Source organism: Theropithecus gelada, chromosome 17 (genome assembly GCF_003255815.1).
Source record: "Theropithecus gelada isolate Dixy chromosome 17, Tgel_1.0, whole genome shotgun sequence".
In the NCBI taxonomy this organism is placed as follows: domain Eukaryota; kingdom Metazoa; phylum Chordata; class Mammalia; order Primates; family Cercopithecidae; genus Theropithecus; species Theropithecus gelada.
This window is the reverse complement of record NC_037685.1, coordinates 52,986,802-53,000,504: the sequence shown is the minus strand read 5'-3', so window position 1 is coordinate 53,000,504 and position 13,703 is coordinate 52,986,802. Positions and strand designations below refer to the sequence as shown.

Sequence of the window (13,703 nt, the reverse complement as noted above, 5' to 3'; positions counted from 1 at the left end):
CTTTGTCTCTTTTGATCTTTGATGGTTTAAAGTCTGTTTTATCAGAGACTAGGATTGCAACCCCCGCTTTTTTTTGTTCTCCATTTGCTTGGTAAATCTTCCTCCATCCCTTTATTTTGAGCCTATGTATGTCTCTGCGTGTGAGATGGGTCTCCTGAATACAGCAGACTGATGGGTCTTGACTCTTTATCCAGTTTGCCAGTCTGTGTCTTTTCATTGGAGCATTTAGTCCATTTACATTTAAGGCTAAGATTGTTATGTGTGAACTTGATCCTGCCATTATGATATTAACTGGTTATTTTGCTCGTTAGTTGATGCAGTTTCTTCCTAGCCTCGATGGTCTTTACATTTTGGCATGTTTTTGAGATGGCTGGTACCGGTTGTTCCTTTCCATGTTGAGTGCTTCCTTCAGGGTCTCTTGTAAGGCAGGCCTAGTGGTGACAAAATCTCTAAGCATTTGCTTATCTGTAAAGGATTATATTTCTCCTTCACTTATGAAACTTAGTTTGGCTGGATATGAAATTCTGGGTTGAAAATTCTTTTCTTTAAGAATGTTGAATATTGGCCCCCACTCTCTTCTGGCTTGTAGAGTTTCTGCCGAGAGATCTGCTGTGAGTCTGATGGGCTTCCCTTTGTGGGTAACCCAACCTTTCTCTCTAGCTGCCCTTAAGATTTTTTCCTTCATTTCAACTTTGGTGAATCTGGCAATTATGTGTCTTGGAGTTGCTCTTCTCGAGGAGTATCTTTGTGGCGTTCTCTGTATTTCCTGGATTTGAATGTTGGCCTGCCCTACTAGGTTGGGGAAGTTCTCCTGGATGATATCCTGAAGAGTGTTTTCCAACTTGGTTCCATTTTCCCCCTCACTTTCAGGCACCCCAATCAGACGTAGATTTGGTCTTTTTACATAATCCCATACTTCTTGCAGGCTTTGTTCATTTCTTTTTCTTCTTTTTTCTTTTGGTTTCTCTTCTCGCTTCATTTCATTCATTTGATCCTGAATCGCTGATACTCTTTCTTCCAGTTGATCGAGGCGGTTATTGAAGCTTGTGCATTTGTCACGTATTTCTCGTGTCATGGTTTTCATCTCTTTCATTTCGTTTATGACCTTCTCTGCATTAATTACTCTAGCCGTCAATTCTTCCACTTTTTTTTCAAGATTTTTAGTTTCTTTGCGCTGGGTATGTAATTCCTCCTTTAGCTCTGAGAAATTTGATGGACTGAAGCCTTCTTCTCTCATCTCGTCAAAGTCATTCTCCGTCCAGCTTTGATCCGTTGCTGGCGATGAGCTGCGCTCCTTTGCCGGGGGAGATGTGCTCTTATTTTTTGAATTTCCAGCTTTTCTGCCCTGCTTTTTCCCCATCTTTGTGGTTTTATCTGCCTCTGGTCTTTGATGATGGTGATGTACTGATGGGGTTTTGGTGTAGGTGTCCTTCCTGTTTGATAGTTTTCCTTCTAACAGTCAGGACCCTCAGCTGTAGGTCTGTTGGAGATTGCTTGAGGTCCACTCCAGACCCTGTTTGCCTGGGTATCAGCAGCAGAGGCTGCAGAAGATAGAATATTTCTGAACAGCAAGTGTACCTGTCTGATTCTTGCTTTGGAAGCTTCCTCTCAGGGGTGTACTCCACCCTGTGAGGTGTGGGGTGTCAGACTGCCCCTAGTGGGGGATGTCTCCCAGTTAGGCTACTCAGGGGTCAGGGACCCACTTGAGCAGGCAGTCTGTCCCTTCTCAGCTCTCAACCTCCGTGTTGGGAGATCCACTGCTCTCTTCAAAGCTGTCAGACAGAGTCGTTTGCGTCTGCAGAGGTTTCTGCTGCTTTTTTGTTGTTGTTGTTGTTGTTGTGTAGCTGTGCCCTGTCCCCAGAGGTGGAGTCTAAGGAGACAGGCAGGTTTCCTTGAGCTGCTGTGAGCTCCACCCAGTTGGAACTTCCCAGCAGCTTTGTTTACTTACTTAAGCCTCAGCAAAGGTGGGCGCCCCTCCCCCAGCCTCGCTGCTGCCTTGCCGGTAGATCACAGACTGCTGTGCTAGCAATGAGGGAGGCTCCGTGGGCGTGGGACCCTCCCGGCCAGGTGTGGGATATGATCTCCTGGTGTGCCTGTTTGCTTAAAGCGCAATATTGGGGTGGGAGTTACCCGATTTTCCAGGTGTTGTGTGTCTCAGTTCCCCTGGCTAGGAAAAGGGATTCCCTTCCCCCTTGCGCTTCCCAGGTGAGGCGATGCCTCGCCCTGCTTCAGCTCTTGCTGGTCAGGCTGCAGCAGCTGACCAGCACCGATCGTCCGGCACTCCCCAGTGAGATGAACCCAGTACCTCAGTTGAAAATGCAGAAATCACGGGTCTTCTGTGTCGCTCGCGCTGGGAGTTGGAGACTGGAGCTGCTCCTATTCGGCCATCTTGCTCCGCCCCCTCTTCTAGAAGTTTTATAGTTTCAGGCCGTATGCTTAAGTCTAATCCATCTTGAGTTGACTTTTGCATATGGTGAGAGAGAGGGGTCCTGTTTCATTCTTCTGCATATGGATATGTAATATTTCTAGCACCATTTATTGAACAGGTGTGCTTTCCCCAATGTATGTTCTTGGCACCTCTGTCAAAAATCAGTTGGCTATAGATACGTGGATTAATTTCTGGGTTCTCTATTCTGTTCCATTGGTCTATGTGTCTGTTGTAATACCAATACCATACTATTTTGGTTACTATAGCCTTGTAGCATCAGTTGAACTCAGGTAGTGTGATGCCTCCACCCTCGTTCTATTTGCTCAGGATTGCTTTGGCCATTCAAGCTGTTTTTTGGTTCCATAGAAATTTCAGGACTTTTTTTTTTTTCTGTGAAAAATGACAGTATTGATAGGGATTGTACTGGATATATACATTGTTTTAGGTATAATCATTTTAACTGTGATTATTCTTTTGATCTGTGAGCATGGGATGTCTTCCCATTTGTTAGTGTCTTCAATTTCTTTCCTCAGAGTTTTGTAGTCTTCCTTGTAGACACCTTTCACCTCCTTGGTTAAATTTATTACTAGGTATTTCTTTTTTTGTAGGTATTGTAAATGGGATTACCTTCTCGATTTCTTTCTCAGCTACTTCATTACTGGTGTATGGAAATGCTACTGATTTTTGTATGTTGATTTTTGTATCCTGCAACTTTACTGAATTTATACGATCTAAAAGTTTTTTCCTAGAGTCTTTAGGTTTCTCTAAGTGTAAGATCATGTTATCTATAAAGAGGGACAATTTGAGTTCCTCTTTTCCAATTTAGATGCTTTTTCTTTTTCTTGCCTGATTGTCCTAGTTAGGACTTCCAGTACTATGTTAAATAGCAGTGGTGGAAGTGGGCATGCTTATCTTATTCCTGATCTTAGAGGAAAGGCTTTCAGCTTTTCCCCATTCAGTATGTTAACTGTGGGTTTATCATATATAGCCTTTATTATGATGAGGTATGTTCCTTTATGCCTAGTTTGTTGAGAGTTTTTATCATGAAGATGTTGAATTTTTTAAAATGCTTTTTCTGCAGCTATTGAGATGATCATATAATATTTCTCCTTCAGTCTGTTGATGTGATATATTATGTTTATTGATTTGCAGGTGTTGAATCTTCCTTGAATCTCCAGGATAAATCCCACTTGATCATGGTGTAATATTTTTTTGATGTACTATTGGATTCTATTTACTATATTTTGTTGAGGATTTTTGTGTCTATATTCATCTGGGATACTGGCCTGTAATTTTCTTTATTTCTTACATTATTGTCTGGTTTTGGTGTCAGGATAATGCTAGCCTCATAGAATGAATTAGGGAGAATTCTCTCCACTTCAAACTTCTGGAATAATTTAAAGATAATTGGTATTGACTATTCTTTTTAAGTTTGGTAGAATTCAGCGGTAAAGTCATCTGGTCCTGGACTTCAGTTGTAATGTCTCCTTTATTTCTGATTTTATTTATTTTTGTCTTTTGTCTTTTTTCTTGGTTAGTCTAGCTAGTAGTTTTAGTTTTGCCTATGTTTTCAAAAAGCCAACTTTTCACTGATCCATTGATTTTTTTTTTATTCTGCATTTTGTTTAGTTCTGTCTGCTCTTTATTATTTCTTTCCTTCTACTCATTTTGGGACTGGTTCTTGCTTTTCTAGTTTCTTAAGGTGCACTGTTAGATTATTTATTTGAAACCTTCCTACTTTCTAGATGTAGACTTACATTGCTATAAACTTCACTCTTAGCACTATTTTTGCTGTATTCCATAGATTTTGGTATGTTGTGCTTTGATTTTCCATTGTTTCAAGAAATTTTTTGACTTCCTCTTTAATTTAATCCCTGACCTAATGATCATTCAGGAGAATATTTGAATTCCCTGTATTTTTAGTTTCCAAAGTTTCTCCTGTTACTGATTTCTAGTTTTATTCTGTTATGACCTGAGAAGATATCTGACATTTCAATTTTTCAAAAATAGTTGAGACTTGTTTTCTGTCCAAACATAACCACATGGAACTGCAGAATGTTCCATGTGATGATGAGAATGCATATTCTTTAGCTGCTGGATGCTATGTTCTGCAAACGTCTCTTAAGTCCATTGGTCTAAATTTTCTATGTAGATGATCTATCTGATGTTGGAGTATCCAGCTATTACTGTATTTGTGTCTATCTCTCCTTTTAGATGTAATAAGATCTGCTTTATATATCAGGTGCTCCAGTGTTGGGTCCATATATGTTTAGAATCATTGTGTAGCTGAATTGATCGCTTTATAATTATATAACAACCTTGTTTCTTTGTACTGTTTCTGACTTAAAATCTGCTTTATCTGATATAAGCACAGCTAGTCCTGCTTGTTTTTGGTTTTTTGGTTTCCTTGTGCATGGAATATCTTTTTTTCCATCCCTTTACTTTCAGTCTGTATGTCTTTACAGGTGAGATGAGTTTCTTGTAGGCAGCATAGAGGTGGATCAAGTTTTTTTTTTTTAAATCTGTTCAGGCAGTCTCTATTTTCTAAGAGGAAAGTGTAATCCATTTACATTCAAGGTTGTTGATATGTGAGGGCTTATTCCTATCATTTTATTAATTTATTTCTGGTTGTCTTGTATATTCTTTGTTTCTTCTTTCTCTCTTATTGTTTATCATTACGGTTTGGTGGTTTTCTATATTTGCTTTAGCAGTGGATTTTATACGTTAGTGTATTTCCATGATGGTAGATTTCATCCTTTTGCTTATGCTAAAGGATGCGTAGGACTCCTTTAAGTATTTCTTGTAGGGCTGGTCTAGGGTGATGAATTTCCTCAGCTTTTACTTGTCTCAAAGGAGTCTTGATTTCTCTTTCATTTATGAAGAATAATTTTGCTGGGTATAGAATCTTTTGCTGACAGGTTTTTTTTTTTCTTTCAATACTTTGAATACATCACCCCATTCTCTCCTGGAATGTAAGATTTCTGCTGAGAATATGCTGTTAGTCTGATGAGGTTTCCCTTATAAGTGACTAGTCACTTTTGTCTTGCTATTTTTAGAATTCTCTCTTTGACTTTTGATTTCTGACAGTTTGACCATAATGTGCCACAAAGAAGACTTTTTTGAATTTAATCTGTTTGGGAATCTCTAAGCTTCCTATATCTGGATGTGTAAATCTCCTGCTAGACTTGGGAAGTTTTCAGCTATTATTCCATGAAATAAGTTTTCTTTTTTTTTTTTGAGACGGAGTCTCGCTCTGTTGCCCAGGCTGGAGTGCAGTGGCGCGATCTCGACTCACTGCAAGCTCCGCTTCTCGGGTTCACGCCATTCTCCTGCCTCAGCCTCCTGAGTAGCTGGGACTACAGGCACCCGCCACCGTGCCCAGCTAATTTTTTGTATTTTTAGTAGAGATGGGGTTTCACCGTGGTCTCGATCTCCTGATCTTGTGATCCGCCCGCCTCGGCCTCCCAAAGTGCTGGGATTACAGGCGTGAGCCACCGCGCCCGGCCAAAATAAGTTTTCTATCCCTTTTGTCTTCTCTTTGCCTTCTAGGACACTGAAAATATTTAAAAAGCCAGGCGCGGTAGCTCCTGCCTGTAATCCCAGCACTTTGGGAGGCCAAGGCAGGCAGATCATTTCAAGAACAGCCTGGCCAACGTGGTAAAACCCTGTCTCTACCAAAAATACAAAAAAATTAGCCAGGTGTAGTGGCTCATGCCTGTAGGCATAGTAATTACTTGAACCCAGGAGGCAGAGGTTGCAGTGAGCCGAGATTGCACCACTGCACTCCAGCCTGGGCGACAGAGTGGTACTCCGCCTCGGAAAAAAAGAAAATTTTTTAAAAAATTGGCCACTTATGGTGTCCCTTACGTCATGTAGGGGAAGATGGAACCAGGCTAAGCAGGCCTTTACTCAGGATTCCTGGTGGGAACAGCACTAGCTGTGCTGTTCTTAGGGAGGGTGGTGTGGCTTTCAGTGGCAGCAGCCATGAACAGGAGGTTGGGAAGTGCACACTTTGGCCCTAGTCATGGCTATAAGCAGGGTAGCCTTTCCTAAGGGTACTTTTAATTGTGCAGTGGTCCTGCTACTAGAGGCAGTGGGGTTGCTTGCTGCCAATGGCTCATACTTCACGCCTGGTGGCAGCAGACCACAGCAGCCCCAGCTGAGTCTGGGGGAAGTCAATGGGGCTCCAGAGATGTGGAGATGCAGGGGCTGTTGGGTGTCATGGCAGGATGCAGTCTTGTGGGAGCTGGGCTCTCAAAATGGTGCCTTGTGTGGGACTTGGCATGTGCTCCCTTACTGGAGCAATGCTATCACGTGGTCTCCAGGCAGTTCCCTATGTTTGTCTCAGGGCCTGTATGGGTCAAAAGGGCTCTTCTGTGGCTAGAACTGCAGAATCCATGGTGGGAATATAAACTGCTAGAAGTCACTCACTTAGCCTTTCCCCACACTGGGGAGCTGCTCTAGGCTCCTAATTGATCCCTGTCAAGCAGGCTGCCTGGCTTCCTCTCCTTCCTCACCTTAGGTGTTTCCTGTCACTTCCCTGTTGAATTCCAGCATTCTCTCTAAGGTAATCTATTTGAAGTGAGATTATTGGCTCACTATTTTGGTTCTTATTTGTGAAGGAGGCAAGTACCCAATACCTCTAGTCAGACATCATGGTTAAATTTTGTCTGTCAATTTTTATGCTTTCTACATTTCCTCAATTTTATAATCAAACCAAAGTTTCAAAATTAGAAAAGGTGTTAATTCTAAGCAGTGGGATTAGCACTAGTTTTCATAACTAGAAAAAAAGTACATAGTATTTTAAAAATTAAGAAGAAGGAAAAAAGAAAAAGACCACCTCAAGAATAATGCAGTACTTCAAATTTCTTACATTTGTTATTTATAGAAGCATCAAGCTAGAAGGTAAACAGACATAAAGAAGGGAAGCAGTGAGAAAGAGGTTTTAGAATAAGTGGAACATGTAGAATAAATGGAAAGAAACATGTTTATCACAGTTTCAAACAGGGTAAATAGGAAAAGTTTATTTAACTTAGAGATCCAAACAGGACACAAAAATGTAAAAGACTATAAAAAAATGATAAGCATACAGAAGCTTCCTTCCAGTTGCAAAGTGTTGAAGATATACCTATTATCAAGGGGTAGTCACAGACAAACTTCAAGCCTTGTCTGTTTCTCAACTATTTCCTTTAAAAAAAAAAATTATAGGTTCCTGGTCATGTTAGGAGTTTCCTTCAACTCATTTTTTTCTAATCCCTATTGTAATTCAGATGATAAAAATATAATTGAAATACATATTATACACCAGAAACTATTCATATCTTCTTTAAATTTCCTTCTCATCAATTTTTCAATACATGTTTAATTCCCCAATTTCCAGCAATGATAATATTTTCTCTTTCCACCAGGATTTCTGGGGTCCATAAAAACCAGTAGGTGTATCTGTATCCAAAAATGTGTTGGAAGAAGTTTGTGTTGGACATAAGGTATTATTGACAGAGGCAGACAAATGCCTAGGCAGATGGGTTGGGTCCCTAGTAAACCCTACCTCCAAGACAAAGACAGTTTAAAGCCTGAAAGCCAAGCTACAAGTTAAATCCTTGGACCAGACTGAGAACTTGTCTTCCCGTTTGCACACTTTCTTCTGATTGTTCTCCACCCTTTACCTATTTTACATATACTTACCCTTTCCTACTTGATTTTTCTACACTGTTGTGCCCACCTTTGAGTGGTGCCTTCACCTTCACCTTTTTTGCATACTCACAAACCAATCAGCACACAGTCCCCATTCTGAGTCCATAAAGGCCCCAGACACAACCACATGGCATAACCATCCCCAACCCTGCGTCCCATCTCTGCTGAAAGCAGTTTTCATCACTCATTAAAATTCTTCCCCACCCTCTTCACTCTCCAGTGTCCCTCATATCCTCATTCTTCTTGGACGTAGTACAAGAGCTTGGGAACCGCTGAATGTGGGTACGAGCTATAACACAGCCAAGCTGGTGCACACCAGCATGGCCAAGCAAGGCCTGGGTGGGGTATTGCCAGCTGAGGGTCCCCAGCTTGCAAAGCGACCAAGCAGAAAAATCCTGTATCATTATCTCCTTATCTGAAAAACCCCATCTTCTGATCACCAACCAGCCTGATAGTCAGAATCAAGAACAGCTGTTCAAGAAAGCTGTTACACTGTTCTAAAATGTTCACTAACTGCTTTCTGTCTTAGCTCCCCATAGAGAGGTTCAGATCCCAAATGACAGGTGACAGAGATTCCGGTTTTAAGTGAGAAAAATACTGGACTAATGCACAGAGTAGGTTTCACATCAATACTTCCTGATGGCTGCGAAATGCCATTTACTTACCCAATTCTCTTCTATTATTCCAATGTTATATTTATCATCCTCGCCTAGGTCAATTTGTTGTTTTTGCTCAGCATAAAATTCCTGGAGAGCTGCTAAAGTGTGGGCAGAAAGCTGGGGTGTCTCGTCATCTTCCAAATCACTCATTTCACAAGTTGTTTATAACCTGCAGATCAAGAAATAAATGTTCTATGCAGATTTTGTTTCCCCTTCCCATCCAGAAATGATTTTTTTAAAATTTTGTTTAACAGCAAGAATCCAAACTGAAGTGAATTTTATACAAGTAAACCAAAAATGAAATTCTAAGCCCCCCAGCCAACTGAATAAATCCCTCTTCTGGGGCCAAGTAAACCTGAAAAACCAGGCCACGGTGGAATGACATATCTCATTATACTCCCCTTCCTTTGGAATTCAGATACAACTGACCAGTATTAACATTAAAACAGAAATCTAAAGAGTGACAAAACAGACTCTTTGTAACAATAAGATATCAAATTCCAATCTGACTCTAGTATAGCACACACAACAGATAACAGGCCCCAAAAGAAGTTGAAGTATTTTATCCCCAATATCCCCAAATATATTTTCTGATTTTTTTTTTTTTTTTTTTTTTTTTGAGACAGAGTCTCGCTCTGTCGCCCAGGCTGGAGTGCAGTGGCCCAATCTTGGCTCACTGTAAGCTCCGCCTCCCGGGTTCACGCCATTCTCCTGCCTCAGCCTCCCCAGTAGCTGGAACTACAGGCGCCCGCCACCACGTCCGGCTACTTTTTTGTATTTTTAGTAGAGATGGGATTTCACCATGTTAGCCAGGATGGTCTTGATCTGCTGACCTCGTGATCTGCATGCCTCAGCCTCCCAAAGTGCTGGGATTACAGGTGTGAGCCACTGTATCCGACCTTTTGACATATTTTGAAATGGCCCTGAAAAGTTGTCTCCTGTGGAGAAAATCTACATACTATAGAGAAGCCCATTCTCTTTCCAGGTCTTCTCCGGACCCAGGAGAGATTAAGAGTCTGGCACCTTTTTCAGTCTGATAGAGGCATTTAGCATCGCTTCTCGCTGAAGCCTGCTGCCTGCAGGCTTCATCTACAGAATAATAAGAACCTTGGTCTCCAGAACCCCTTATCTTAATCCAGACACTCCTTTCCATTGATTCCAAGATAATAACTTAACTCTTTCAACCAACTGCCAATCAAAAAAAATTTTGACTCTACCTATGACCAGGAAGCCCTCCACTTTCAGTTGTCCTGCCTTTCTGGACCAAACCATTATATACCTCACATGTACTGATTGATGTCTTATGTCTCCCTAAAACATATAAAGCCAATTTCTTCTGAATAGTTTTATTTATATATACATCAAACAAATTATGGCATATAAATCATGTATCGTATTTTGGCTAGCTTATATATCCTCAGTATGAGAAACAGATGGTCAACATAAGAGTAGATCATACTGCCCAAAGCAATCTACAGATCTGATACAACTCTTAACAAATTACAAACATCATTTTTCACAGAATTAAAAAAAAATTCTAAAATTCATATGGAACCAAAAAAGAGAATGAATAGCCAAAGCAATTCTAAGCAAAAAGAAGAAAGCCAAAAGCATCTCATTACTTGACTTCAAACTATACTACAAGGTTATAATAACCAAAACAGCATGGTACAGGTTAAAAAAAAAAAAAGATACATAATGGAATACAATAGAAAACCCAGAAATGAAGCCACACACATACAATCAACTGGTCTTCGACCAAGTCAACAAAAAGGATATTCTATCCAATAAATGGTGCTGAGAAAACTAGCTAGCCATTTGCAGAAGAGTAAAACTGGACGCCTACCTCTTACCAGATACAAAAATTAACGCACAACGTATTAAAGACTGAAATGTAATACCTCAAACTATAAAAACTCTAGGAGAAAATATAAGAAAAATTCTTTTGGACATTGGCTTAGGCAAATAATTTATGACTGAGACCTCAAAAGTAATTGCAACAAAATAAAAAATTGACCAATGGTAAAGCTCTGCACAGCAAAAACAACAATCAACAAAGTAAATAGACAACCTACAGAATCGGAAAAACTATTTGCAAACTATGCATCCAACAAAAGACTAATATACAGAGTCTATTAAGAAAATTAAATCAACAAGAAAAAAAGAATCGCATTAAAAAGTGGGCAGAGTACACGATCAAAATAAGACACACAAGTGCCAAGAAACATGAAAAAATGCTCAGCATCACTAATTACCAGAGAAGTGCAAATTAAAATCACAAGGAGATGCCATCTCACACCAGTCGGAATGGCTATTATTAAAAAGTCAATAAATAGGCCGGGCACGATGGCTCAGGCCTGTAATCCCAGCACTTTGGAAGGCCCAGGCGGGCAGATCACGAGATCAGGAGATCGAAACTATCCTAGCTAACACGGTGAAATCCGTCTCTACTAAAAATACAAAAAACTTAGTCAGGTTGGTGGCGGGCGCCTGTAGTCCCAGCTACTCAGGAGGCTGAGGCAAAAGAATGGCATGAACCCGGGAGGTGGAGCTTGCAGTGAGCTGATATTGTGCCATTGCTCTCTAGCCTGGGCGACAGAGCAAGACTCTGTCTCAAAAAAAAAAAAAAAGTCAAAAAATAACAGATGTGGGCAGGGATATGAGAAAAGGGAATGCTTATACACTGCTGGTATGAATGTAAGTTAGTTAATCCTATGGAAAACAAAAAGACCCCTGTACTAGTCTGTTTATTGCAGGACTATTCACAATAGTAAAGCCATGGAATCAACATAAGTGTCCTATCAAAGATGGGCTGGATAAAGAAAATGTGGTACATATACACCATGGATTAGTACACAGCCATAAAAAAGAGTGAAATCATGTCCTTTGCAGCAACATGGATGCAGCTACAGGCTATTATCCTTCGTGAAATAAAAGAGAAACAGAAAACCAAATACCACATACTCTCACTTGTAGATGGGAGCTAAACAATGGGTACAGGTGGACATAAAGACAGAAATAATAGATACCAGGGACTCCAAAAGAGGAGCAGGAAAGAGTAGGGGAAGGATTGAAAAAACTACCTATCAGATACTATGTTCAATATTGGGTGATGGGTTCACTAGAAACCCAAACTCCAGCATCACCCAATATACGCATGTGAAAAACCTGCACATGTATGCCCTGAATCTAAAATTAAAAATAAAAATAAAACATTTTTTAAAAATATACATATTCTAAAAAATAAAAATTTAAAAATTCACAGACAAAACAAATACATCGAAATAATGGACATACTTAATGCTGATGAGAATGTAGTGATACTGGTATACTATCTAATTTAGATAACAATTTAAATTGGCATAATCTTTTGGAAAGGAATCTGATAATTTGGACATAAATATTTCTACTTTCTACACCAATTCTCATTCCTAAGCTTTCTACTCTGAAATAATCACAGATTCACAGGAAGTTGCAAAAATAATGGAGGTCCATCCCATGTATCCTTCCACCTATTTTTCCACAATGGTAACAACTTATATAACTACAGTACAATGTCAAACCAGGAAATGAACAGTACAACACAGAGCTCATTTAGTTCAACAGTTTTACACACATTTATTTGCACATGTATGCACATGTGTATAGTTCTATATAATGCTATCACTGTAGATTCATGAAAACACTTCCTTGGATAAGAGACAGAATATACCAGCACCACAGAGATGAGTTGTACTACCTTTTTAAAGTCATTCCCATCCTCTCCCACCTCACCCTCCATTCCTAACCCCTGGAGAGCACGAATTTGTTCTCCATTTCAATAATTTTGTCACTTCAAGAATTTTAGATAAATGGAATCATACATTACACAACTTGAGATTGTCATTTTTCACTCAGCATGGTTTAAAATTTACCCAGGATGTTCTGTGTATCAATAATTCATTTCTTTTTATTGCTGAGTAGTAATCCATAGTATGGCCACACTTTACTTAACCATTCACCCCCTAAAACATTTGGGCTGTTTCCAATTTTAAGCAATTACAAATAGAGCTGTTGTGAACATTCCTGTATAATGTATAGGAATATTCATTTTCATTTCTCTGGATAAATGCTCAAGAGTATGATGTTGGATTTTATGGTTAGAGTGTGTTTGAGGACATCAAAAAATTTATTTCATGATGATAAATTAAAAGAGAGTTTTATCAAATGAAGAACTGAATCCCTGTACTATGCGGTTTACTGTGGCCAGAGAAGTCAGGGTTCTCTTTGCAATCATGTAGTTTGTTTTTGAAATGCCTACTGAAGTGAAATGTGCAAATTTTAGAACATCCTTATTGAGATCTAATTCATATACCATACAATTCATCTATTTAAAGTGTACAATTGAGGTGGAATGTGGGAGGCTGGGGCAGGAGGATCACTTGGGCCTAGGAGTTTGAGGCCAGCCTGGGCAATACAGTGAGACCTTGTCTCTAAAAAATGTTTTTTAAAAATTAGCTGAGTGTGATGGCATGTGCCTGTAGACCCAGCTACATGGGAGGCTGAGGTGGGAGGATCGCTTAAGTCTGGAGACATAGGATATAGTGAGTCAAGATCATACCACTGTACTCCAGCCTGAGTAACAGAACGAGAACCTGTGTCAAAAAAAACAAAAAGATAAAAAAATAAAGTGTATAATTCAGTGACTTTTAGTATATTCAGAGTTGTGCAACCATCACTATAATCACATTTTAGAACATTTTCAAAACTCCCAAGAGTTTTGCTTTTTTTTTTTTTGCCATACCTTATTAGCGTGCATCCCTATCTCCCCATCCACACTTAGCCCTAGGCAACCACTAATCTACTTTGTCGGTATGTATTTGGTTACTCTGCACATAACAAAATCCCATGTACAAATGGAATCATACAATATGTAGTCTTTT

General features: G+C 39.7%; 1 protein-coding gene across 3 annotated transcripts in view; it reads right to left on the bottom strand.

Moving 5' to 3' along the window:
- The window catches only part of EEF1AKMT1 (EEF1A lysine methyltransferase 1), a 52,633-nt gene that overhangs the window by 24,726 nt on the left and 14,204 nt on the right, over nt 1-13,703 (bottom strand). For all 3 annotated transcript variants that reach the window (XM_025364850.1, XM_025364849.1, XM_025364848.1), the window contains exon 2: nt 8,788-8,950. In XM_025364850.1, coding sequence (XP_025220635.1) covers nt 8,788-8,931 — 144 coding nt within the window. In that variant the 5' untranslated portion in view covers nt 8,932-8,950. The remainder of the gene's footprint in view (nt 1-8,787; nt 8,951-13,703) is intronic.